The sequence below is a fragment of the Lepisosteus platostomus genome, chromosome 7, assembly GCF_059453375.1.
Source record: "Lepisosteus platostomus isolate fLepPlt1 chromosome 7, fLepPlt1.hap1, whole genome shotgun sequence".
Taxonomy (NCBI): Eukaryota; Metazoa; Chordata; class Actinopteri; order Semionotiformes; family Lepisosteidae; genus Lepisosteus; species Lepisosteus platostomus.
The window spans coordinates 43,362,540-43,388,488 of record NC_142617.1 but is presented as its reverse complement, the minus strand read 5'-3'; the positions used below and the strand labels follow the sequence as shown (position 1 = coordinate 43,388,488).

At 43.5% G+C, this 25,949-nt stretch overlaps 2 protein-coding genes across 4 annotated transcripts; both read left to right on the top strand.

The window, feature by feature from the left end:
- Positions 1-417: 417 nt before the first annotated feature.
- Positions 418-10,542, top strand: c7h6orf89 (chromosome 7 C6orf89 homolog). Of its 3 annotated transcripts, none has more exons than XM_088640563.1 (8): positions 418-557; positions 752-1,403; positions 3,629-3,794; positions 4,266-4,408; positions 5,152-5,303; positions 5,904-6,039; positions 6,513-6,695; positions 8,230-10,542. In XM_088640563.1, exons 2-8 carry the CDS (start codon positions 1,215-1,217, stop codon positions 8,347-8,349), a joined length of 1,089 nt encoding a protein of 362 aa, XP_088496689.1. In that variant the 5' UTR covers positions 418-557; positions 752-1,214; the 3' UTR covers positions 8,350-10,542. The 3 variants fall into 3 exon arrangements, with proteins under 3 accessions (XP_088496689.1, XP_088496690.1, XP_088496688.1); XM_088640564.1 differs by having other exon boundaries at positions 4,209-4,408; positions 6,513-6,636; XM_088640562.1 differs by having other exon boundaries at positions 4,209-4,408.
- A 2,829-nt stretch (positions 10,543-13,371) lies between these two features.
- On the top strand, positions 13,372-25,637 carry LOC148658860 (allurin-like). Its single transcript, XM_088640565.1, has 5 exons — positions 13,372-13,830; positions 17,195-17,416; positions 18,107-18,216; positions 18,700-18,788; positions 19,509-25,637. Exons 1-5 carry the CDS (start codon positions 13,678-13,680, stop codon positions 19,904-19,906), a joined length of 972 nt encoding a protein of 323 aa, XP_088496691.1. The 5' UTR covers positions 13,372-13,677; the 3' UTR covers positions 19,907-25,637.
- The last annotated feature ends 312 nt before the right edge of the window (positions 25,638-25,949 follow it).

Here is a 25,949-nt window from a genome sequence, read left to right as displayed (position 1 = left end):
ACAACACATCACAGCTCGTGTCACTTTTTCAAGTCTCTTAATATAAGAATCTATTTCTAGAGAACATTAATAAGCCTCTCCTATTGCTGTATTTTAAGATTAATTGAAAATACACAAGCTAGCAAGTACATAATGTTGTACATACGAACATCAGATAAGCTTTCATTACAAAAACTTGTATTCTTTACCCAGTGTCCCTTGCAACTCCAGGAAAACGGGAATGACCACTTTTGAATCTTTCGTTTCAGGATATTAATTTCAACATAAAAGCCGAGGAGGAACGACAAGAATAGCACACATTGTGAATCAAAATTAAGCAAAATAAATAAATAAAAATGCTGAGTTTTAAATTATTTGTTTTTAAAGACGCATAATTTTAACGATTTAGATCAAAATAATAAGGATGAGGATTTTAATCGAATCGGCCAAAGCGTAATAAACCTTGGACGCCTTAGGGTCTGATCGGGAAGTGAAAAGTTTGCAGGTCTTTGAGCAGGTGGATTGAAGCTAGGAACAAAAATATAAAGTCACGTTTCTGATGAGTTACTCATTGTGCGGTAAGTGTAAAGGGTGAATTATATTAATTAGATGGTATGTTTGATTAAGTCATGGTGGAGCATTTCCAAAACGTTTGCATTATATTATAGCGGTCTACTCCATCCTTGTTATTAATTAAAAATAATTGGTGTTGGTATTGGTACGTATTAAAGATCCAGTATTACTGTTTATTTGTTATTTCTCATTCTCGCAGTTGAACCCTACGAGGATGAAGAGAAAGGCATTTTCACGGGATTTGGGATAACAGTTTCGTGTTTGCTTTGAGTGTTAGACACCAATAGTCGCATCCTGAAAAATAAAAATACAGCATAAAGCTTTTGAATTTTGCAACTTTTATGCAATTTCCGGGTTCCTCTGTGGTTTGAGGTGGAGGAAGCTGACTGGCACGCAGCGTGGAAAGACGTGCTGAAATGCAGCTTTAAAAACATTAAGCATGCCTGCATAAGCATATCGCAGGTGCTGTCGATCCGGCTGGGGGGTTAAAACAGGGAGAGAGTGGCTGGAACCGAGCCACGATGATCCATTCTGAATCGGAAAGCGCTGGAAAGTGCAGCCTGGGCCTCTGCCGCTGGTAACTAGTCGAAGACGCGGTCCAGGTCCCCAGAACCGAGCTGCTCCGCATTTGCAAGAGGGACAGACACGGAGCCTCGCTCGCCATGGGGATGGCACCCAGCGAGCCGTGCATTTACGACAAGCTCTCGGAAAGCATCGACATCTTGAGGCAGTCGGGGTATCGCTACGGGATGTCGGAGAGGGAGATCGAGAAGTTCATCAAGCAGGTCCTGGAGACCAACGAGCCCCGGAGGGAGCCGCCGCAGTTCCCCGTCCTGCGAGCTACTGTGAAGGTGAGAGGAGTCTTAATCCTAAGACTCGTTAACCATCTCGTACTGCCCGTCTTCCCTTGATGTACCAGGAAAGTGGTGCCACCTGTAAAAATCTGCTGTGTGTAAATCGTGTTTAGACTCCTCATACTGCCAGTGGGATAATACGGGGGATTGTTTTATTTTATTATCTTAAAATACTGGAATATTACGATGCAATTCTGTATTGTTCCTCTTGTGATTAATTCACATATCCAGACTTTTGTTTGAAATACTAGAAAAAGGAAAATTCAAAGCCCATGTCAGGCTCTGCAAGATTCTCTGGTGGTCGTCTTGTCCTTCATCCCTGAAGCCAAGGCGTTTGACTTTATAGTTTGGAACAGTTTTGCAAACAAGGGGAAAGTCCTTTGGCTCATTCTGATTGTTTGGCTTTTCGGAAACTAGTTTGCCAGAGGATCTTATTCAGCCATTTTGGGAAAGAAGCTGAGGTATCGGGTTTGAGCACATAGGTGGACAGTTTGTGCCAGAGTCCCCCAAGGCTGCATTCGGATTTATCCATCTGCTCCTACAACACACAAGAGTATGTGTGTCACAGCACACTGTAACTTCATTACAGTGTAAAGCACTTCTAGGTGGCATATGCATAGGATAAGCTCTATATCTAGTGAGAGATTTACACCAGTGACAATTTATTTATAATGTTGCAATTTCATTTTTATTTTTGGGACGGTGGCCACAGTGACTGTAATGGCCAAAGCTTTTATGGGAACTTATTAAAGCAACAATCTGCGGCCCATTAGAAAGATGCAGTTTTGTTGCCACATCCCCCAGTAGCACCTGCCTGTTGGGTTGGGCTGCACCACAGCTCCGAGAGAGCAGCCTGCGGTCTGCTTTACTACTGTCCTGGTGGTGTGCACAATTGAAAATAACCAGAAACTTATAGGTAGTTTCCAGTTAGCGCTTTAAAAAGTGGTAACACTGTGAGGCTCTGGAGAGAGGAGTCCAGTTCAATAATAAATGCCAGATGTAATGAACTGACAGGTCAGCTACCCCAGAACGTGGGAGATGATGTATCCCTCCAACGGCGATCCTCATCCTGCAGAAGGATCTGCAAAACCCCGTAGTGCTTCAGATGGCTGTGTAAATTAAGATGTAATAGGATCTATTGATCATCAATTTACTCTCAGTTGAGGTTCTAATAAATTCTTGACAGATATGCAGTACTTCTGAGGTTAAGCAGAAGTTAGGGATAAATTGAGATTGGTATTAACACTATCATGTGTCTGTAGAAGCTTTATTCACATTTTATATAGAACCTAATCTGATAGTAAATTGATTTTTAATGAATATCTGTTGATCTGTTATGTATACAATACATAGTTCTTGCAGGGGAGATGGGCAGCCCAGTACGCCCTCTCTTCAGATCCACAGTGCATTGTCTCCCAGTCATGGGGCTCCACCAGCATCTGCTGGTCCAAAGGTCTCAGGATAGCAGGTGGTTCCTGTAGTGTGTGAAGCCTTACTGCTCAAAGGTGTTCAGACCTGCGAGAAAGATTAAAAGAGTCTAAAGTGTCTCTTCTCTTTCTGGGTCATAACTGACTATGGAGATAAGCATAATTTACTTATGTATATATATATATTTCATCTTGACCACAGTCTTGAGTTTTGTCTGAGTAAGAAAATGTTTGTTTTGAAATTCATGAAGAATTTTGCCTGATCCAGTTGTGCCTGTTATGCTACAAAATGTAGAGCCTTTACAAAGCTGCACATGTTGTAAATAGTGTTGAGTAACATTGTATGTTTCAATTAATTAACAAGTGCACCATGTAATTGGAGTTTTTAGGATTAAAACAGTGAAGTGAATTTGGTTTTGAATCCCTCTTCCACAGCAAGAGAATCTGTCTGATTTGTCAAATGTCTTCCCTACTGGTAGTGTATCTGCTCACTCTCCTCTTTATAAATTCCAGAATATTCTGTTCACAGCATGTTAATTGTAAAGATTTAACTAATCCTCATCAAGGTGAATATTCTTCTTTATACAGGATGGCTTGTATGTTTTGATTTTTTCCCTAACATTTCTCCCTACTACTCAGTGAGACTTTAAACACTTCTGTATATGCTTTGTTCTGTGAGATCGTTTTGCCCGTTATTTTACATGACTGATATATTTTACCAAGTTACGCTGATTTCAAAGGCGTGGATGTTGGGCCAGTACGTTGTCTTTTCTCCTTATTTTCTGTTTTGTTCAGTTTGTAGTTGCAGTGGGGTTCCTGCTGGTGGCAGTGTTGGCCTTTGCATACCCTCACAGTACCCCCCAGCTGGACTTGGAGCTCACGGGTGCACACAACTGGTCCTCGCCGCTCAGCCACGTGCGGCTGCTGTCTCTGCCCATCGCCAGGAAGTACAACCTGGAAGGTAAAGCAGAGTTGCGCTGTCTTGTTAAAAGCTATGGGAGAGGATACAGTGCTCCTCGGACCGCCATGTAGGCCAGTCTAACACTCTTCTGGCTCGTGATGGCACACCTTGCTTTGTCAGGGATACTTCAAGATCAGGAGATTAGTCATACAGGGGGCTGTTTTCTGTCTGTATATGAAAATCCCAGGCTTTCTCTGGAACGCTGAAAGAATGTGGAGATCTCTGTTTTGCTAAAGCTGGGCTTCTCCACTTCCTGGAGGGGTGTCCATCGCCCTGCCAGTGGACAGTACTTGCAAAGCCTATTCCTGGGTTTAATAACCACACTCCAGTGATTTCTTTACAATGAGCTAATCCTGACGGATGTCCCACCACCTCAACCCCCTGCCCTCCACCCCGCCCTCCTCTCTCACGCAGGGTGTCCTATGGTAATGAGGTCAGCTTGGGGGTTGCCCTGTGTGCTGTCTCCTGCAGAGTTCCACGAGTGGTGGAGCGTGATGGTGGGGGGGTGCGGGTTGGCACCAGTGAACTGCTCGGGCTGTGCGGCCGTCACTGCAGTCCTGGAGGTGTCGGACATGCACGGTGTCCTGCGGGGCCCCCAGCCCGTCCTCTTCAAGGTGAGCCACCGGCGCGTGCTGCGTTTCCAGGCTTCAGTCTGCGGAGGCATTCGTTCGGTACCAGGCCAGCTGCGGGATAAGTTATATTAAATGGTAGATGTGATTATATATTTCGTAGCAGTTGTTTATTTTAAAAATTGCCTGGGGGAGGAAGAGAACAAAGGAGGGCACTGAGGAACTGAACTGCAAGTCTGCTGCATTAGGACAATACGGTTTAATTTACACATGTCTGGTTGGCCCTGACCTCTGCAAGCAGAGTTGTCTCAAGCCAGGTTTGCAGTAATGCAGGTAGTCTTGCGGAGGAAAGGATTACAGCCGTGTGCTACTGACTACCTGGTTACCAGGTAGCCCCTTGACCAGTTTGCCTTTTTGATTGTAAATTGCAGCTTGGCATTTAGTGCCAGAAGATATATTTTCAGTCTGTACCATTGTCAGAGCCAGGTCCACAATCTCTTGGCTCCAATCCAACCTGCCAGTAATGCTGCTTGCATTCCTTTTCGGATCGGATCCTAGTCTGTGGTGCTCGGTGTAGTTTCTCATGCCAGAAGAGTTTCCAGCTGGACCTGTAGTTCAGTAGTGTTGTCTGTGTTTGGAGTTTAGAAATCTCTCACAAGGTTTTTTGGGTGTCTGGAATAAGCTGCCTGGCCAGGGAGTTGGGAAGCACTTCAGGAAATGGCCGGATGAATTTCTTCAGTACATTGTTTCCTCTTGTTCCTAGCCTCTCCCGTGCTCTGGTGTTGCAGGGAGGAGCAGAGCTGACTCTGACCTACGAGCACCTAGAGCAGCTGTTCTCCAAACACAGGGAAGCCATGGGTGTCTGGGTGGCAGAGAAGGGGAATAAGATGGTCACAGCACAGAATTTCCCTCCGGAGACGGCCAACTTCACTGTGTTCTGGTACCTTCGGTTCTCAGGGTTTGGGGAAAAGGGGGTCTCGCACAGCATGGGAACTGCCAGCTTGTGTACTGAGCCCTGTTGCCTTATAATGAGCGCTCACCCAGACAACACTGCCCACATATGGGCGTGCCAGCTCTGCTTGGTGCTCAGTGTTACCATGGTTCTTGGCATTTACGTCAAAAGCAGCTGAAAGACACAACACTTACGCCATAGCCTTGACTAAGATCAGGGAATTTATTTCTGGTGCAGATTATACTGTTTATTAAAAAGGGCTTTCATTTTTTTCCCCTTAAAAAGTAACATGTCTATAATATTTTATAAAGTTACAGACTGGTTTGGCATGTTGCAGTTAATTAGCAGAATAAAAACATGCACAGAAAGATCTCCAGATTTGTGTCAGGCTCAGGGATTCACGGGTCAAGGTTAGGCTCTGTGGTCTGCAGACCCTACATTTAATCAGTGATGAGTACAACAGGTTTGGAGTCTACCAAAGTTGTGCATGACACTCCAGTGCTTCAGAAGCCCCTCTGTCAGGGCTGTTTTGCTACTGCTGGTGAAGAGTACAGTCTGGGATAGACTTGATGTGTCTCTGTCTGTCAGGAAAGGCGATGCTCGGAGGCAGGAGGAGGTGCTGTGGTCACTATTCCCAGGGATGGATCGCTACCCTCTTGTGGACAGTGAGGAGATGTCACTGAAGCAGTGCAGGATCACACACAGCCCAGAGTCACAGAGCCAGGTGAGCACTGGCTGGGTTGTGGGCCTCTGGGGTGTTCACACACTGCAGGATTGTCATGATCTTTTCTGCTTTTGCCAGTGTGGCATGGTATTCTTTGAGATTTTTCAAGCAGGCCTACAGGGTTGTCAGTTCAGTAGTATAACTGTCATGTATGGAAAATAAGATTAAGTGCTTTGCATTGTGGCCAGTTACCGTGGTGAATCATGTATGAAGAGTGTGACCTTCTCTTATAGCCCAAAGTCAGCTGTGCAGACAGTGCATTACAGTAAAAAATTATTTTTATAAAGTGAAGTATTATACTCCATTAAAAGCAGTCATCTAGTGAGGAGATCCTAAGGAAAAGTATGTGTTGTGCTTTATGGTGTGTTGTTAGCGTGTTATGCAACGTGTAGTACATGTGTTTTGTGGTGTTATGCATGGTATTGTAACTGTATTGTAAGCATGTAATAAGCGTGTTGTGTGGTGTGTTCCAGGCCCAGCGCATGCACCGGTGGTTGGTGGTGACCCAGGGATTGCCCTTGCTCCGAGTCATGCCTGTGCGCCGCTGCCAGAGGCTGTGCAGCTCCTTCAGCGTGTGGCTGGGTCCTGGAGACATTGGTGAGCATGGCACGCTGCTCTTTCAGCTGTCTGTCTCTCCTGCATGTGCACCTGGAAAGGTGTGTTCACTGTTCCTTTATGAATGGTGCACTTCAGTACATAAACATAAGTAAATGCTTTAGAAGTGCCTTAATTAGTCTGTGTGTATGGTAAGGCTGCCTGTTGGTAAGCCATGAAAGTGTCTTCTGCACTCTTTGTATCTACAAATACTAATGAATCTCATCCATCACATATGCATTTAAGGCAACTACAGGTTCTGATGGAACAGATGCTGCAAAAATAGCTGATTTAAGTTTTATATTTCCCTATATGTCATGTATGGATAGTCTGCATTTGTGTTGCTTGGATGTGTCTGGAGGGCATGGGGTGTTTCAATCCTGCTTTTAGAGCAGTTACACGAGACACTAGGCAAAGCCTTCACACAAAGTTTGAGTTTTGTGCAGATATTGTGTAAAGCATAGCAAAAAAACTAGAACCTTGTGCTTCATGTAACTGGCTTTGGGTCACAGCAGGGACATCTTGTCAGCATTGTCAATCAATGAACAAGACAGTTTCCCAATTATTCCAATTAACATTTCACCGACAGCTGTTGAAGGGAAGCTGCTGTCATATGCAACATTCCCTGATGCCAGTTCTGATGGTGTGGCCCCCGCTGATAATCTCAAAGGGTGTGCTCATATCCTGTCCCCCTTGGTGGTTCCTAGAGAAAAAAAGCTCTGATTTAGTGAGCAAATTCTACATATATTTGCTGTACCTCACATTTAAAGACACACATTCCATTGTTCCTGGAATTCTGGACAATCCTCCTTGCCGAACATAGTCATGCTAAACGTCTTATGCTTAGTATCCTGCCTGACTAGGCTGAAGTGGAGAGGGTACTTGCTTAATTCAGCTTCATCCAAGACTGCCTTAGAAAAGTTTACAAGAACGCTATACAAACTTAGGCTACACAGGTCTTTTGAAGACTGTTTTTTTTAAGCCCACAAATGCCTGAGTAGCTTGTTCCAGTTATCTAACGTCTGTTTTTATAAGCTAGTAGTTTTACGTTCCCAATAGTAAGCTGGGTATTCAAATGAGAAAGTACTTCCTGGGGGAGTAGGGAAGTATTGTTTTCTTAAACTTGGAGGTTCCGTTACAGCTCTGCAGCAAACCACATTAAATTCTTTCCAGTTTTGTGCTCTTTTATCTACCAAAATAAGCCTAGATATTCACCTAATATGAGCCATTCTTATGCAACATTTTTCACCCATTTTTGCTGCTAAATTCCTGAGATGAAAAGGTGAAAACCGATATCTCTTACGTTAGTAAAACTTGGGTGTCTGCAGTCAATGCGGCTCCCCTTGTTGACAGACCCGTCAACAGGAAGTCCAGAGGACTTGGGCTAAGAGCTGTGCATTGGGGAGAGACTTCAGCCCTGCATGAAAGAGTTATCCCTGCCTCCTCAAAGTGTTTCTGACAGGCTTTTAGACTGGGGTTGGGGGATGCCTGAGAGAGAGGCGCGGTAGTGGAATGCAGGAGCTAGTGACTCTGGGGTAGGTCCATCCCGCCAGATCCATGTGGCTTCTGAGTGACCCTGTTCTTTTGTCTCTGCAGTCCACGCTGACCCTCGGTTCTGGCAGATGGATCTGTTCCCAGGCAGGGGGCAGAACATTGTTTGTGATGGCTCTGCCTTCTGACGGGCAGCCGGACGCCCACTGTATCCCGTCCTGCTGAGAGAGAGAGAGAGACCGCCGACAGGCGCTGACCCCAGCCTGGCCCACACACCACAGAAGCTCTGACCCGATTGTTTTGGTTGGGCGGGGAGGTGATGTAAAGGCGAGCTCCCCCGAGAGTGCCCCGCGAGGGATCGGGTCGAGAGGGCTGAATGACATTCAAACAGCAAAATGTTATTGAGACCAAATTATTTCCTTAAAGATATAAATGATGGCTTTAAATCATAGGCCTGGACCAGCTTTTTTGATATAATTGACGTTGGTATTATGTCCCATACTGTCAGGAACAAGCCAGATTTTTCTTGGTAGATGATGGCCATTGGTGATTGGGTGCTTTCTGAATATTCAGCGACATGAGTTTTGTTTTATGTCTTTTATTCGGCATTTGATAATTGCAGGTGAATGTGTATGGTGGCAAAATAACAAAAGCCTTAAAAGCCAAAAGCTGTTTTACTGAAGAGCATCTTGCTTAATGAGAGAGTTTATATACGTTTAGGTGTAACTGAAGAAAGGTGGGCATGTGATTGATCTTTGTCGTCCTTCTAATGCTGCTGCAGAGAGTAGCTTTATTTTTCTTGAGCTTCAGTTTCCAGTGTGTGCCCTGTCCTGTTCCTATGGACAAGCTTTCTAGCTCAAAGAGATATAAGTGTACTTATTCTTTCCCGACAAGGAAAATTGCTGATGCGTATTGTTAATATTTTTGTTACATTTATTAACATTGCTGTCCCAGAATCTCCAGTTTTCCCTTAGTATTTAGGTAACTATTTAAGCTCCAGCACCTGTGAGTGGTAGAAGACCAGGCAGCTGTTGTTTCTCTCTGACACTGGGGATTGTTTTAATTGTGAAGGTTGAAAAGGAGGAATGCTCTGGGACGTACGTCTGTCCTGAGTGTTTTTGTGTTATTTTGGCCTAACTGGGACTGGAGAATGACATCACTGTGCACTCCAGGGTGGAGCTCCACATCTGGAGCTATGACCTCATAATGTTTGCCAGATTCCTGGCGATCAGGACTCTGCTCTCCTCCTCTGGGGACCTCGGCTGCTCATTCCTATCCAGAACATCTGGATCACATCTTCTTGTTTTTGAGCCGAACTATATGATTTCCTTTCAGCTTTATCCTTAGAGGTTGTTGGGGAACTTAACCATCTCCCCTTGATGAGCGCCTGTGGAGTATTCTAAAAGCTGTAGCAATGAAAAGGGAGATGAAGTTACAGAAGAAATCCTCTTCTGTCCCACCTTTGCCATTTTGTTCTTTAAAAATGCCATCACTCTTTTCCGGGCCGGAAGAAGAAAAAAGGGTCAAGCTGTTTGTGTAGCTAAGGGTTTGGAGAGCAGAGCTGGAGGCCAAGTTATCCAATGGGTAGAGTAAAGGATCTCTTGCTAGGAGGCTCCTAGTTCAAACCCAAGCTATGCCCTTGACTCATTCAGCTGCTTACCCTTCTTGTGCTGTCTTTCAGATAGTGCATCAGCATTATTAATGAACTGTTCACTTTCTGTGTAAGGCCCGCCTTTTGAATCACAGGCCTTGTTCACAGAGCTCGTGGGCTGTGATTTGGTGAACACTTTGCATGGGCTGGCCTTTTCATTGAGATGTGCCATCACCATGTCTTCTCACAGTATTGGTATGGTAGTGTTCAAGATGTCACTAGAATTCCTTCAGTCCAGGCCTACCATTGCTCACAAACACCAGAATCAGTTTTACTTTTGGAGCCATAATCATTTTGGGTAGTGATTAACCAAGATTATCATTAATAGTTTTTAATCGGTACAAAACATTTTCTATTGTCTCCTGATAATTGAAGCGTATGATCTTGTGCTCAGTGCAAAGCTGCAGTAGTGAAAATGATGGTGTGCCCTGTGTTTTGCTTGCCTTGTTAGTTTCTTGTTTATCAGTAGTTCTTGAGAATTTATTAACACAGGCACCTTGAATTCTTTCCTTCTGGACAAGTGCTGTGGGTGAAGTTTTCCCCTAATCTGCTGTTTGTATTGTAATGTATTTGGAATTGGACACTGTATATAGTTTAAGCCTTCTGAATATTGGATGTAAAAATGATGTGGATAATGTATAAATATACAAATCTTTTGTATGTAAGATATCTAATTGTTTTAATGTGTTCTTTTTTCATTTTTTCTGGAATCGCAGAATGTTTGGATAATGTTTATAAATAAATAATTTCTGTATACTTCTCTAAAACAGCCTCACTCTTTGTCAAACAAATGACAGACTGATACATTGTGAATTGTAACCATTTAGACCTCCTTTGACATGTTTGCTCATACTGTACCCTGGCAAGTGTCTTAATGCAATAGAGCCTATCCTGGATGCATAAGGAGCAGGGTGTGAGGGGGTGCCCCATCCTGGACACAAAGGGTGCCAGGAGGGATGGGATGCGCTGGCTGGATTGGGGCTCCCTATCCTGGAGGCACAGGGCACCAGATTAGATTAGATTATTCTTTATCGCCACACAACAATAGTTGGTGGAATTTCCAAGCTGTTAGCTTGCGGTTTTGTCATTGTTGCATCTCTCCAGTAATGGGCTGTGTGGGACGTGTAGGGTGATAGTAGAAGCCTCTGGAAAAGCACTTGTTCATATTATCCTGCATCCTGCCAGTGTCACTGTTTAACTATTGGAGATGCCGTATTTTAGATCCACCTAACAGTTGTAAATCCAAGCTGCAGACAAGATTCTGTCTGCAAGAGGCTTTTGTTTTCTTGCTGGTGGTAGCAGGAAGTCCAGTGCAGGGATTTTTATTTATTTTTGTTTTTGGCATGAATATGAGAGTTTTTATCCAGGCTCACATCTAAGGAGCAACTTGATATTGATAATTTTTTACCAGCAAAATTGCATAGTTTGCAAATGTTTTTATTACTTAAAAAGTTAATGTGAAGAATGGAGCTGTTTAGACTTGCTTTAAGAAAGATGACTAGGTCAGCTCACAGACCACCTGGCGCATGCTCGTGGACCCCCAGTGGTCCACGGACCACACTTTGAGAACCACTGCACTAGAAGAAGTAGGGTGGTGGATTTGAAACTTTATTTTTTAACTTAACCTGAAAGTGCAGATGTGTCAATGACTAGAGGAGGCGACCTGAAGACCTGGCGATTGATTGCTGCGCAGGTCGAAGTTGCAACTGTTTAAGGGAGCCGGGGGTCCCCCACCCCTTGTTCCTTATAAAGTTAAAAAAAATGTTTTTGAACATTTGAAATGTGGAGTATATTACCGAGCCAAGAACATAATGGGGTAAAAAGTATTTTGATTTGTCTGGTTATTTTTCAGATTTGTTTTGCTTAATCATCAATGCCATTTTAATATACTTTCATATTAATTTAGTGCTGCTCTTAAGGATTTTATATATAGAGAGAGAAAGAGACACACATACTGGTCAGAATTATGCCAGCCTCCCCCAACTATCACGTTGGGCCTCTGGAAGTACCAAGGCCAGCTAGAACAGGACATGTCCTGCATTCCACAGGAGTGCAGACCAGACCCATCCTACTTCTCTCACGCCAGTAATCCTAAGTTATTTAAACATTATTTAAAAGGACTGCGTTTGGGGATTACTATGCAGGTCGAACCCGTGCCACTCAAGTTAACCAGGCATACCGTAGTCAGCTGCAATAGATTCTCTGTTGACTGTGATCTTCTGATCATTTGTTCTGCATGGACTTTGCCCCCGTGTATCTGAAACTTGGTTTTAAACTGATTTATTAAGTGTGAATAATATTGGTAGTTATGTTCCAAGGTTTGTTGTGTAGCCATTCAACCAGTGGTAGTGGAAATGTCGTGTAATTTGTACTCTACAGGATAATTCAAATACGGTAACTTGCAATGGTAACTTATTGACACGGACGGCAACATTGTAATATTAATCAAGGGGTATCTCTGGGGGGAATCGCCCACTTCTTCCCAGCAGGTCCAAGTATCCGGAGGAAGTGTGACCTGGCAGCAGTTGAGTCTGTGCGACGGGGAGGTACTTTAACCTTGATCACTCATACTGTATGTTACCCCTGGGGCTGCCTTTCACATCTGACAGTGTTTCTGGGGGCAACCCCTGGGGTAACTGTCTTCTCAGCTCTCGATCTAGGGCAGCCATTTTTCTATAAGGGCAACTCTTATTGCATACAGTACACCCAGTCACTCCTGGCAGTAGCTTTTTTTTTTCATGCAGCGGTTTAAGTTTCAGCAGGACAGAGGATAGGAACAACTGCAGTGTTGCACATTCTGTACTGTATGTCCCCTAGTCACATGTGATCAAATGGGGTCAGAGACAGTGCCGTGGAAATGAGAAATGGAGGAGGCTGCGCAGAGCCTGAAGTGAACCTGAAGAACAAGAACACTGGCTGAATGGACCTCTTTCACTGCGCTGAGCCCAGCTCTAGACTTGCTGCCAATCTGCACAGATTAGGCTGAATAAATAAGTAGGTTCAAGATGGGATAATGCTTAATTCATATGGTTCAGGCACACATAAGCAAATGAATAACAATAATACCAACAACAGCACATAATGGATACCTCTGATTCACATAGCCTTCTCATTATATGCTTTTGTTAGGGCATAGTTGGCACAAGAATAAGGGGGTCTATTCACCCCTCCCCCTCCCCTCTGTAATTATTTACCAAATGCCAATTCTTCAGTCTAGGATGATTAGCTCCTTTAATAGCTGTCCTCTCTGATGAAGCTTGCAGTTTGCTTGCAGCTAACTGATAATTTACTCATTGTAATTTCTGATGTGTGTATATAGTATATATGGGCACTGGCCAGGATTTATGGGAAGGTAGGATGGTGGAAGCTAAAAGAGAAACAGTACTGATCAGGACTCAGTATCATGGAGATTGAAAGAACTGGATCTGACTACTCTGCAGGGTCTTGGACTGTGGCAGTGGAATAGATGCAGGAAAGCAGAAGTGCTGGCGAGGAATGTCCAAGACGTCATGGACAAGATGACCTCGCACAGGTGCAGCTGACTCTGCACTCCGGGGGAGTGTGGGGCACAGAATTGCATAAAAAGAGGAAGAGAGGAGGGGGCTCTTCCACTAAATCATCCCCGTCCTCTTGCTGTGCAATGTGAGATTAATCCTATGACTCAGAGCTTGCATGAAGTCTTTGCTTTAAAGAAGTGTAACTCTGTAAAGTGCTGAACTGAATGTGCCTCAGAGCCAGCACCCGGAGTTTCGGACTGGCTGCATTAATCTGGTAGCAGGAGCAGCAACACAGCCTCCTCTCAGGACAGGGTGTTCCTCCCTCTCTCCGGCCCTCCTTAAAACAAGCTGCCTGACTCTGAGCTGTTTAAGAGGCAGGCAGTGTGTCTGCAGCAGAGGGACAACATGCTCTGGAGTTCAGTGCTGTGGGCTGTGCTGGCTGGGCTCTGCCTGGCACAGGGTTATAAACTCAGCGAGGAGGAGAAGAAGACCATTGTGGACCTGCACAACCAGATGCGCTCCATGGTCAGCCCCAGCGCCTCCAACATGCGGGGCATGGTAAGAGAAACAGCTGAAAGGACTGGCACAGAGCAATAGGAAGGGTCCCATGTGTGAGAGCTACAGGCTCGGTGGGGATTTGCAGTTTTACTTGCATGTGGATGTCTGATATTGCTTTCTCAAACTGAGGTTGAATGGGCAGTAAAGGAGAGAGGGATGTTGGGGCAACTGTGGCCCCTTGTATTTCTTTTCACAGGATGCCCTGCTAATGCACTACTAGTGCACTGCTATTTGCATGCCTCCGATCGTTTCTGGGTCCCTTGCTACTGTCACAGGTGGGCAGCTGAAGAGCAGGGACTCGGAGGTTCAAGGCTGTTCACATCGTCCATGGCTCTCAGCCTTAGCCTTAAAACAACCTTTGCTTAACATAAGGCTCTGATGCCTTCAGTGCAGTTACTGCTGTGGGGTTGCATTTGTGACACAATTAAAGAGTTAATTCGGGGACCTCTAGTGCTGACAGCTGCTGTCTTCAGTCTGGCTCCAGTATGATGGGGAGGAGTGGGTCTGTCTATGAAGGGTTGTTTTGCTTTGGTGGAGAACTCACTCTACGTCTGTGGCTGGTCTTAATCAACTTCACAGCCCCCAGGAGAATCCCAGAGTTAGGGTGTGGATAAAAGTCTTGTCTTATAAATCCTGCTTCTGCAGCTCTTCCTGCAGTTCCTTTTCTCTTCACTTTTTAACCAGTGTCTCTTCGCTAGTCTTTTTTCCTCTGTATGATAACGGCAGCTGGTAAGGATTCCAATGAGCCCTGGATTTATTTCATGCACTCATGTGGTGCTGCTGTTTAACATGTGAAAGAACACTTGCCATGTGCTTAGGAAATGTATCCCTTTTTAAAATTGCATGTCAGGATTTTCTGATTTGCTTGGAGTTTCTCGTTTCAAGAACATCTTTGCACAGAATAAGTCATATAAAGCGATTTGAAATAATGATTTCTATAGTGACGTGATTTCTGTGCTCAGATCGTTGGAATTTGCGTCCAAGTATCGAACTGACTTGTGTGTGTGGGAGGTCACTTCCAGCCAAGGAAGTAAAATCTGCTGGTTGTGTCAGAGCTGGACAGCATTCATTTGTACACAACACAATTGATTGCTGATGGATTCCATTCTGTGTGTGGATCGATGTGCCTGAATCTGAGTCACAGAGCAGTGCTGCAGGAACCACCCTGGGTGTGAGACCCTTCACTTAAATGGGCAACCAGGCTGTCCTGTTGAACTAGATGGATATATAGATGTATAGATGTAAATATTTGATACAGAATGCTTACATTCTGCAGTATATGCAGTACATCTGGTCTTGGCAGCATGTTGCACAACAATTATCCAGAGAAAGAGAGAAACAGACAAAGAATGTTTGTGCTGCATTTTACAGGAAATTTGAACAGGGAGAGAGAGAAATGTCTCTCATTGTTGATTCACAGTCTGGCGCAAACATTTATATTTTGCAATAAAGACTATCTTATTTCTCAAGGTTTTAATTTAGAGGGCTCACTTAGTAAACACAGGGAATTTCAATAATTCCCCTCAGCCTGACTCAGCAATTGCACGTCTGGGCTCAGTGGTGGTTAAATACACAGTCATGACCCCCAGACGCCCTGACGTGGAACGCAGTGAAATTGTCCCCCATGTGCACAGCGCTGCATGTTTTCAGTGTTACAGTGCATAGAGTTCAAGAGAGAGAACAACATACTGATCACAGACAGAAAGGCAGAGCCGGCAGCAAAGAAAGCTGTGTAATTTCTTAACAAGGGTTGTCTTAGACGACTGTGTCCCTGTCCCTTCCCTGTTACACAAACCCTAGCTGGACATAATGCATAACATCCTAATGGACTCTTCTGGGCTGAAACTTTGGGTGTTTGTATGGTAACACCTGACGAAAAACGTGACATGAAAGTACGTCAAAAACATTTGGAAACAAACAACAGTTTCACTGTATTCTTCTTTTAATGTTACTGGACCTTAATCTTTAGTCAAAGCCGTTTATTGTATATTGGATAAGGTAACAGTTCTTACAATTGGTGGTTCGTCAGGCTTTGATGGAGTGATTTGTAAGATCGGGGTTTGGACCATGTTTAATATAAAATATATAATATATGTAGTAATTTAATATATAAAAGCAGGAGGATTCTTAGTATTTCCACACAGACTTACAGAAGGACAAAGTGTTCCTCTGCTGTTGGTGTTGTTTTCCTTGGTGAGGCTAGCCTGTGTTCAACATTTTGAGCAATTTGGTAAACAATGTTGTATTGCGCTGATACGGGCGTGATATCTGGTTCCCTGTTTTGCAAAGTGAGCACAAGGTTTTAATTGTAATTCTATTCTGCTATTTAATACTATACTAATTTCAATAACTGAAATTACAACCAAACTAGCTAGGATGAATGAAAGTTCATTTCAAACATACTGTATAATGAGAATCACCTACTACCTATACTCCAGTTTCTTATAAAAATAACAATGTAATTCTGGCCCCAGCATGGTGCTGGCAAGAGGCAAAGAACACTATTACTGCTGGTGATTGTGAATTAACAAGCTCAGAGCTACAGTGGATTCTGGGCGGTTGCTCAGTGAGGCACCGCTACACCATCCGCCTGAGATTACTTAGGAACTTAAGATGGGCGCAGCTCAGGGTCAACGAAAGCTGCTGCCAATTCTAGCCCAGAATGTTTATATAAACCCTGTCATGGGGTAGAGTGTTCAGCTTTATTTCATGCTGAAATTGTATGTATGCGTGCATGTGTGTCTATGTATTTATTTGATGACAGTGTTGATGTGGTTGACAACAGGGCACAGCTGTTTACTTGGCAGGTTTCAGAGTTTAACTGCAAGATCATCCGGCTGAAGCACCAGTAGGACACAGCAAAGACAAGAAAGACATCTTAGTCAGATCACTTACTGCTGAATATGGACTCCGGGACCGGTACAGCAGGGAGGCATAGCATGGTCAGAGAGGGAAAGCAGGTAGATGAAGCCAGAGAAGCTGAACTGGGCTTCAAACTCTCTTGGAGATTAAAGGTGCCACTTAAAAGTGCACACAGACACTGAGACACACACATTCACACCAGGGCCAATTGTCCCATAAACCAGTTAACCTACAAGTGTGTCTTTGGACTGTGGGAGGGAACTGGAGCACCCGGAGAAACCCACGCGAACACAGGGAGAGCACACAAACACCACTCAGATAGCACCCCCGGATTTGAACCCCAGCAATGCCAACCGCTGTAACATTGTGAAGCCTTGCTTTACTCTCTCGCTTTGCAAAATAAGAAGCAAAACGAAACGCAATCCAGGACGGGGGGCGGGGCGTTGGGGGAGGCTGAGGGGAAGCGTGCTGACCCGTGTCCCGTCTCTGTGCGCTGTGTCAGAGCTGGGGGCAGGACCTGGAGACGGTGGCCACGCAGTACGCAGCCCAGTGCGTCTGGGAGCACAACCTCGACATCCAGTCCGTGTTCGGGGAGAACCTGTACGTCGGCACGGGCAGCTTCAACCTCAGCAAGGCCGTGTGGAGGTGGTTCCAGGAGCACGAGGATTACACCTACAGCACCAACGAATGCAGTGTATTGAAGATGTGTGGCCACTACACCCAGGTGACGCCCGGCGAGGAACAAAAGATTGCAGAGCAGCAAGTGGTATTTCTGTCAGTAACGAAAGGGTGATCTGTTCTCCCCGTGCCAAAGCTCCGTAATAACCTTCTTGACAGCTGCTTCCAGCAGTTGCGTTACTAGAGCTGGTCTGTTGTAAAGTGAGGACGCTTTGCAAGGACAAAGCTTACAGAATCACAATCCTTGAACATAACCTGGAGGCCCCTTGTCAGTGGAGAGCAGATCATGTACTCTTGTGAAAACATTAATGAAGAAGTCCGAAATAGTATCCCAGTTGAATCACTATTTGTACATGGAGGTGCAGACACACCCAGGAGATGCTGGACATCTGCCTGCACTCCTACCATTACTGCCACTTACACTTCAGTAGTACTTCAAATGCTAACAGTTTCCTACTGATAACACTTCTTTACAGAACGTGTTATGGATATTGATCCAACTCCCATGAGATGTTTTGGGCGCCGAGGCATGAAAACAGTTTAAAATTACTGACAAGTTAATGAACAAGATGAGCCATGTGGGCATCCTCTTATCTGTAGCCTTTCATACTACTACCGCAACACTCGATCTTACGAATATTCATATCTAAGCTATTCATATTATTTCTAATACAATTGTTGCTACCTCTTTTTGAGCTACCACTACAGTTGATGAGAATAATAACACCTCTTTCAGCTGGTGTGGGCGGAGAGCTCCAGAGTTGGCTGTGGAACTCACCTGTGTGACGAAGTGAAAGGGCTGGGCTTCAAGGGAGCCACGGTGCTGGTGTGCAACTACAGTCCTGCGTGAGTGGCAAGCTGGGTGACCTCTGACGAGAACTCACTGAAACATGCCCACATACTGTAGCATGTCTCAGCTCTTACACTTTTACCAAGGCGGTGGGCAGCAAAGCCTACTGCTGTTCAAGAGCTCTGAACTACACACTCCACAAAGCGAGTTCATAATTCCGAACCTTCAAACTCTCCTCAAATTCAGCAAATTCTCTCCCTTCCCCAAAGGTGCTATATAAAGCAATCACATTCACTGGTAACTGGAGTTTGTCTCGCGCCCTTGCAACTCACACTCAATGAGTTTAACTGCTGTAATGTGATCACAGGGTGAGGGGACTGAGCACACTGAATAGGCCTCTTTCTCTGGCCCTGCTGTAGCCCCCAGGCTCTACATTCACATTGGACAAGCAGTCCAGCGGCTGCATGTCGAGTGGTAGCCACCATGTCTATACAGGTTCACCTTGCTTGTCTTCACTGCTATCTTTCTGAATGTCCCAGGGGCAATGCCGAGAATGAGCATCCGTACGAGGTGGGAGAGCCCTGCTCCAGCTGCCCAGAGTACCACAGCTGTGCTGGGAGCCTGTGTGGTAAGGACAGCAACAGCAGCGTGGGATCCTCACACTGCTAATTAATACACCATTACCATTACTGGCACGATCCCCCTGCTTCTCTAAAAGGGACTGGAACCAGGCTTGAGTAGCTTCAGGTATTCTAGGAATGCACATGTTAATGGTGTTATTGGCTGTGTACAGTCAATATGAGTTACACACTTTTCTTAGGAGGGAATGTTAGTGAGTCTACAGAATATCTTCCCTGGCATGCAGTACATTAAAGGTATGAAGCTCAGATCGTGTCCTTTCCACTCTGGAAACCTGCACACGCCATTCCCAAAGGGAATCTCTGGAGGGTTGCAGTAGTAATCCTGCTCAGTACGAGAGGAACCGCAGGTTCAGATATTTGGTGCGTGTGCTTGGCTGAGGAGCCAATGGTGCGAAGCTACCATCTGTGGGATTATGACTGAACGCCTCTAAGTCAGAATCCTGCCTAAACGCTATGCCTAGCGACATTTTAAAGGGGGCACATGTCTTGTGCTATAAGGGAGTGCAGTACAAAGAAAAAAGAAATGTAGCTGTTCTGAATGAGATGGGGCAGCGGCCCGGTTCTTCAGTCTCAAGCACATTGAGGTTTGCATAATAAACAGCTTAGATTACCCTGGGGCCTCGAAGGGGCCGAGTCCCCGGACCCCTGCAGCAGGCCGCTGCCTGTCTTATTGTGCTCCCTGTGCAGAGGTGCGTCTCTTTCCCCAGTGCTGAAGCAGCCGGAGACGACGCCCACATGGGACACGGGCACCGGAACAGAGGGCCCTGAGGAGCAGACAAGCTCCTCCCTGAGTCCAGCAACGACGGAGAGGGAGCAGACTGAGACGATGCCCGCAGAAGAGGTGCCCACGGAAACGACAGAGAACATAGCTGAGGATGTGGTGCAAGAGGGCACGGAGGAAGAGGGCGGCACCCCAACTCCGACAGCTGGGCCCTGGGAACGGGAGGTCCGGAAGGGCCTCCCATCTAGTGAGCGCCCCCTTGTGGAGGGCAAAGACATCACAGATGTGGAAGTGGTAGTGATTGTGACCGGTGGGTTGGCAGCCCACATGCCCTACACTCAGGTCATCATAACGTCACTCCTGCTGGTGTTCTTTGCACTGTGAAGCGCAGCTCACACGTGCCCACGCAACCCCCGCAGGACTGCCCTTCTGCTCCGGGGACGAGAGACGGACTGAGACACGCAGCCCGGGGCGGCGACAGCAACACGAGTGATAACTTCATCAGAACTGACATGCAGAGCAATCGCGTAAAAGTACAATGTAGAAGAATAAAGACCAATCAGCATTTCAAGCTAACCAACGAGGGAAACTGCAAAATTCCAAATGATTAGGAGAAAAAATGTTTGTATTTGACCCTTCAAAATCTTAAGTTTGTAGCACTATCCAAGTTGTAAGTTCTCAGCACATCAAAATAAGAGAGAGAGAGAGAGTAATAAAATACTGGATTATATGTATATCTTTCAGGCTTTGGTTGATAGGTATGATTTTCTATATGCGTATTTGTACTTTTCTTTTGGATTATACAGAGGTCTAGTTATATATACTGCTTCCTGTAAATGTTCTTTTTGAGTTATACATCTCAATAGTTACAAATGAACAAGCCATTTATATTTGACTCTGACAAACCGATACGCTGGTCTGCTTAGTATACTACTATGATTGCTGGTAAGTATGGCGTTTATCCTCTTCTTCAGTGTGTCAAGGCAATGTTTCAATTGACAGGTTCAAGTACGTTTGAATGTTTTTTTGGAGAAACTACAGTTGGTGCCATTTACGTTTTCACAGTGATGTTGCAGTTTGGCTACTCGGGGATTGTAGAAATTTTTGCGCCATTTTCCGTTCCCCCAAACGGTTAATGCTTTTGTTTCTTAGCTGACACAGTTTATAATTAAACATAGACTGAATCCATTAAGGAAAATCAGCTTTGGTTAAAAAAAAAATAAAAAAATAAAAAAATAATAATAATAATACATTATTCTAGGGCTACCATATGTACGTTTTTTTTCCTGGACGTGTCCTCCTTTTTGGTCCTGAAATCTCCATCCAGGAGGAATTTTAAAATATCTTTATAGAGAAATAAACACATTTTTCCCTTATTCTTTTCCAGAACAAAAACTGTGGTGAACAGGTATGAAATTTAATAAATTCTGGTACGAATTCCAACAGCACCTACCCTTGGTCAATGGACTGTACTCTATCCACCCATTTCCTAACCACTTAATCCAATTCAGGACTGCGGGGGAGCTGGAGACTGTTGGACCTTTATTGAATGATCACAGATGCCGATGCTCCCTCTCCCCTGGTTGACTGAGTGTCCTCTTTTTTTTAGTGATCAAAGATGGTAACCCTGCAGGTTCCATCTATTCACAAGTGTGGTACTGTATGTTGATAACTTGTCAGCAAGTAATGTACACAGAATAAGCAGTGAAGCTACAAGATGCCAACCTGTTTGTATTAAAGGAGTGCCGTTTCATTAAAGGCGAAAAGAAGCTTATTAGAAAAATGAACTAGCCATGTGTGCTTACTAAGTGCAAACGCATAAGCTATGTACAGGTGCTTTTTTCACCCCCTTTATCATTTCCACCTTTTAGTAATTAGTGATTAATTAACTCCAGGTCTGTGTCAGTCTGTGATATGTGATATATGTGATAGTTATGCTGAAACACGCATAATTAGGGTGTCCGTATTGGAACATCCAAAAATCCAAAAAGGAGGACACTCTGTCAATAGGGGGCGAGGGGTATTTGTACCAGTATATATTAATTTGCTTTGTAATAGTACTGTATAACATTATATGCATCACTTGTGTATATATAACATGTATAAAACAATATATCTTGTTTGCCATAGAGACATAAATATCATCACTTCAACAACACAGGAATTTTGCCTTTAGTTCTGCAGTGAATTTGCACTTTCGATTTGGCATTGTGTTCAGGGATAGCATAACAAAATATCAAATAAGGATTCCCTATAAGACACTGAAATTATTGCTCTGGCTGAGCTAGGGGTGGAGGTTTTTGCAAAATCGTACTTGTTTAGAATGAAAAGTGAATGTGGCAGTTACCTAGACCAGTGTACAACTGTAAACAACATAATCTCCTCCTGGAATGAACTACAATCTCTTCATCCCAAGAACGATTGTATATCGAAAACCTTTGGGGGCAAAGGAATAAGGGATATTTGGAAATTATACTTGGATAGAGATTAAAGGACAACAAAGGAGAAGTTGTCTGGGAAAATATAGATGTATAGTAACCCGAGCATATTTCTGTCATGAGTAAACTCGGTGGAAATCACATTGTCTTTAGCTCCAGGGGTCTCGCATTGCTTTTCTCCCCTCTAGTGGCAAGGATGGGGAGAGACAGGGTGCTGATTTAGTTGGCCTATTAAAAAAAAAACAAGTGCAAACTGGAATTTGTGTTGAGAACACATTGCCATGGACAATGACTACACTTTAGAGGGTAATTACATGACCAGTATGCACAGTTCACCCCAGTGGAGTATTAATATTTAGTACAACCAGCCTACAGTATATAGTGTCCCCTGACACTAATTGTTCATAGGGACAAGTTCCTACTGGTCCAATGTGTAGGTGATCCAAATTGTACTGCTCTGCAGTTCAGTTATCATGAAACGGCTGTTTAAATATATTAATTAATTAATATTAAGTTTAAACACCACTTTGTTCCTAAAAGCAGCTTGTCTGTGCATGTAGCCACTGTATGTAGTACTCGTCTCTGAACCTTCTTCTGAGAGTACCTCTGAACTGTCAGAGTTACCTCCTGCTGGCTTTGAACACAAACTCCACAGAGAGCTCAGAACTGTGTCAGGTAATAATCCCTTTACTGAGTTGGGTCAGATTAAAACGTCCTAATCTTCATGAAGTTAAAAAACAATTAATTGGAAATGCTAAACCAGATTAGCCTGTAATTCAAAGTGAATTGAATTTTCTCAATGGTTTGTCTTCAGTTTTAAAACTGATGACTTGATGGTACATTCCTCCTTATTTTTTATTGTGGTAAATCTAGGTATTTGAGGCAAGGTCTGTGCCTTGTCTCTTATAGAAGTATTATTTGTTTTTTGGAACCTTTGCTGTAAAGGTAATGGTACATATAGATTTGATCTGCCTGGGTCATGATAAAAGTCTAAATTACATAACTATACAATTCCTGTTTTATATTTCTTATGTTGATAACCTGTTAAATGTTAAATTGGGTGACTGGGTTGAGGTGGCTATTGCTGCTACCTCACAGGTCTTCAGTTTTGGATTCGATTGTGGTCTTGGGAATCCTCTGTGTGTAGTTTGCACATTGTCCCTGTGTCCACATGGGTTTGTCTCCAGTTTCGTCCCATAGTCCAAAGTCCTGCTGTCCAAGTTATTTGGCATCAGTCCTGTCTTGTGCCCTGTGCCAAATGGGTTACCACCACATATAAAGCTTTTATAGTACTCTTGCTGATTTGTACTTTTAGTGTGCAGCACTTTAGGATAGTTTAATAACAAAATCTACATAAAAAATGATCATTTCTGTTATTGTTGTAAAATGTCATTTAATGACTAGGATGGAGATGGAGTAGGAAATTAATTTTGTTTGAATCCAGTAGAAAGCAAACATATAAATACCTTTATACTAATGTGTTACAAGTAAAGTAGGGTCTCGTCATTTGTGAAGGGTCCGTCATGAATAGCCAAACAAAGTAATCCTTTATGCTGTCACATTATGTACTACAGTAAAAATCATGTTTGGCTAAAAGACATCTGTAACCCTCCCTTAGATCATAATTAAAGTACTAATGCATTGACTTAAGTTAATTTAAATACATTGCTCAACTTAAAGAAACAACAGTAATTAAAACCTAAAGCGATAACTTAAAATAAACAACATGAATCCCTTTTCTGTATCCAGCCTCCACTTTCTCTGTCTGATCTGCTAATCTCAAGTTAGCACAACCCACTGTAATGAAATGGGTAATAAAACCGTCAGTTTTTAATAAACCTGTCATTCCCTGTCTCCTGCCGATACAGACTCAGGAGCGTTTGTTACTATATAAAAATAAGACCACTCTGAGACACAGATGCTGGGTAGTGGGTACTTGGGCAGGCAGCATGGAGAGGCTCACTCACTAGCTAGATTTGTCTCATAATCCCAGTTTGTTGCTCTACAGTTTGAAAGTTGAGGTTAACAACCATCAGCTCGGTTTCATCCAGCCCTGCTCTTCTTTCATCCAAGACCCTGTCTGCCAGAATGAATCGTGAACAAGAGAATTCGCAAGTGTTAAATTTACAGATGTTGAGACCCTTCTGTATTGTGGTTTACAGGCCTGGAGCGAGAACTGCAATGATCTTAGAGTCTATTCCCTTTATACAAAATGTACAAAATGTGAGTGTGATAGAATATTTGAAATTTAAATGTGTTAGTCCAAATATTTTTAAGGTGCTATTGGTTCAGAGAATTTGTCAGCTACTAGGTCTATAATTTTTTTTAGATTGTATTATGCTTGTGGTTGTAGTTTGTATTTTTGTAACATCTTTGGGACTTGTGAAGATGAAGCCCGGGCTCAGGCCACAGTGATTTTAAGACTCTGAACCACCGGACTACAGTACGCAGGAGTAAAAGCACAAGAAATTGACTTTTGAAAAATGGCCACTTGGTGGAGCAGTGTGGTAGCATTTTTGCAATGCTGAAGTATCTCTGCTCCTTTGGGAATTTGCAGAAACTGGCGGTTGTCTAGTCAGAAGCAGCGAGGCTGGAAATCTGGGCTGCTATGCAACTCCTGCATGGGTGTGTTCTTGTCTATCCTACTTCCATATCAGATGATCTGGTATTCCGAGGAGCTGTTCAACTAGATCAGAGTGAGGGTTTTGCTTACTGATTTTAATACAAGTTGGCAGAGCATTATGGTGAGGTTGATAGCTTTAGGCAAGAGGTTAGAGGTAACAGAAGACCCACAACATGTGTCTTAAATAACTGGGATTGAATAACTTTTTATATTCCAAGTCTTTTGTGTTCTATACAAAATTAAGTCAATATAGTGCCTTTAAATAATGTAAAAGAGTCTGCATCTATTATTATGTGAAAAAAATATACATATTGGTGTATGTATATAGTTATATACAATGACGGGGCAATTTCTTCTAAAGTGTAACCCATTACTCTTGTATTTTTGAATATTCAAAATGAGTTTGAAATGTATATACTCTAATTGTACAATTTTGTGCAATGTAGTTAGTTTCTCCTAGCAATTACCCACAGAGTGAAGAGAGCTGTATTTAATAGCGGTTCATTTCACCACATATTAAAGTGAATTAAAAATATAAGTACCTTTCATCACTATAAATTCCTACATATATGTTCAGTAAATATGTGTACTGTATTTAAATTGAAATGCTGAAGCACTTGCTGATTTATATCTTACACATTAACTATAGCCTTTAAAAAAAATATTATTATATAAAACTGCAGTCTTTTACTAATATACCTACAGTAGGGGCACAGAGGCATCTCCCAGATGGGAGAGGTGTGAATCTACAGTGGAGGCGATGAGCCACACTCTCCATAATGTTTTTGGCCTTCTTTACAACCATCTGTCTGTAGAGGGTATTTGCTTTAGGGTTATCTGATTTGCCCCCATGATTTTGTGACTTATCTTCACTAATTTTCCCAATTTATGGTAGTAGCAAGTAAGACAGTATAAAACATGTTTGAAAAAAGATTAGTATAAAAAATCCCATGGTCTTCTGATCTGTATTTTCCTTATGTCCTGTACCTGAATCTGAACATGTACATGACATCAGCATGAATGGAATAAGAAATATTAAAGGACTATCCATTAATGAGTTCTAAATGTACCTTAATAGTGCTGAGAAAAAGATGTGCTGTTATATACCTACCTGTTGTGCTGGTTCAGTTTCATTTCAAAGCTGCTGTAGTACCAGGGTTGCTTCCCAGTCCAAATACCAGTCCAAATCACATTCTCTCCACTACGGATATAATTTCCACACCTCCTCCCTCCTCATCCAACTTCTCTGTTTCCCTTCTCTCCAGCTTCTCTCTTCTTGACTCAGAATCCCTCAACAAACTAGTTACGCGCATGAAACCCACCACATCTATTTTAGATCCCATTCCCACCACTTTATTCCAGTCCT

Coding starts and splice junctions, on each gene's coding strand:
- c7h6orf89 (XM_088640562.1), top strand. CDS start 1,215: ATGGGGATGGCACCCAGCGAGCCGTGCATTTACGACAAGCTCTCGGAA. Junction 1,404..3,628: donor TCCTGCGAGCTACTGTGAAG/GTGAGAGGAGTC, acceptor TGTTTTGTTCAG/TTTGTAGTTGCAGTGGGGTT. Junction 6,040..6,512: donor GCCCAGAGTCACAGAGCCAG/GTGAGCACTGGC, acceptor GGTGTGTTCCAG/GCCCAGCGCATGCACCGGTG.
- LOC148658860 (XM_088640565.1), top strand. CDS start 13,678: ATGCTCTGGAGTTCAGTGCTGTGGGCTGTGCTGGCTGGGCTCTGCCTG. Junction 13,831..17,194: donor CCTCCAACATGCGGGGCATG/GTAAGAGAAACA, acceptor GCGCTGTGTCAG/AGCTGGGGGCAGGACCTGGA. Junction 17,417..18,106: donor TGTGTGGCCACTACACCCAG/GTGACGCCCGGC, acceptor CACCTCTTTCAG/CTGGTGTGGGCGGAGAGCTC.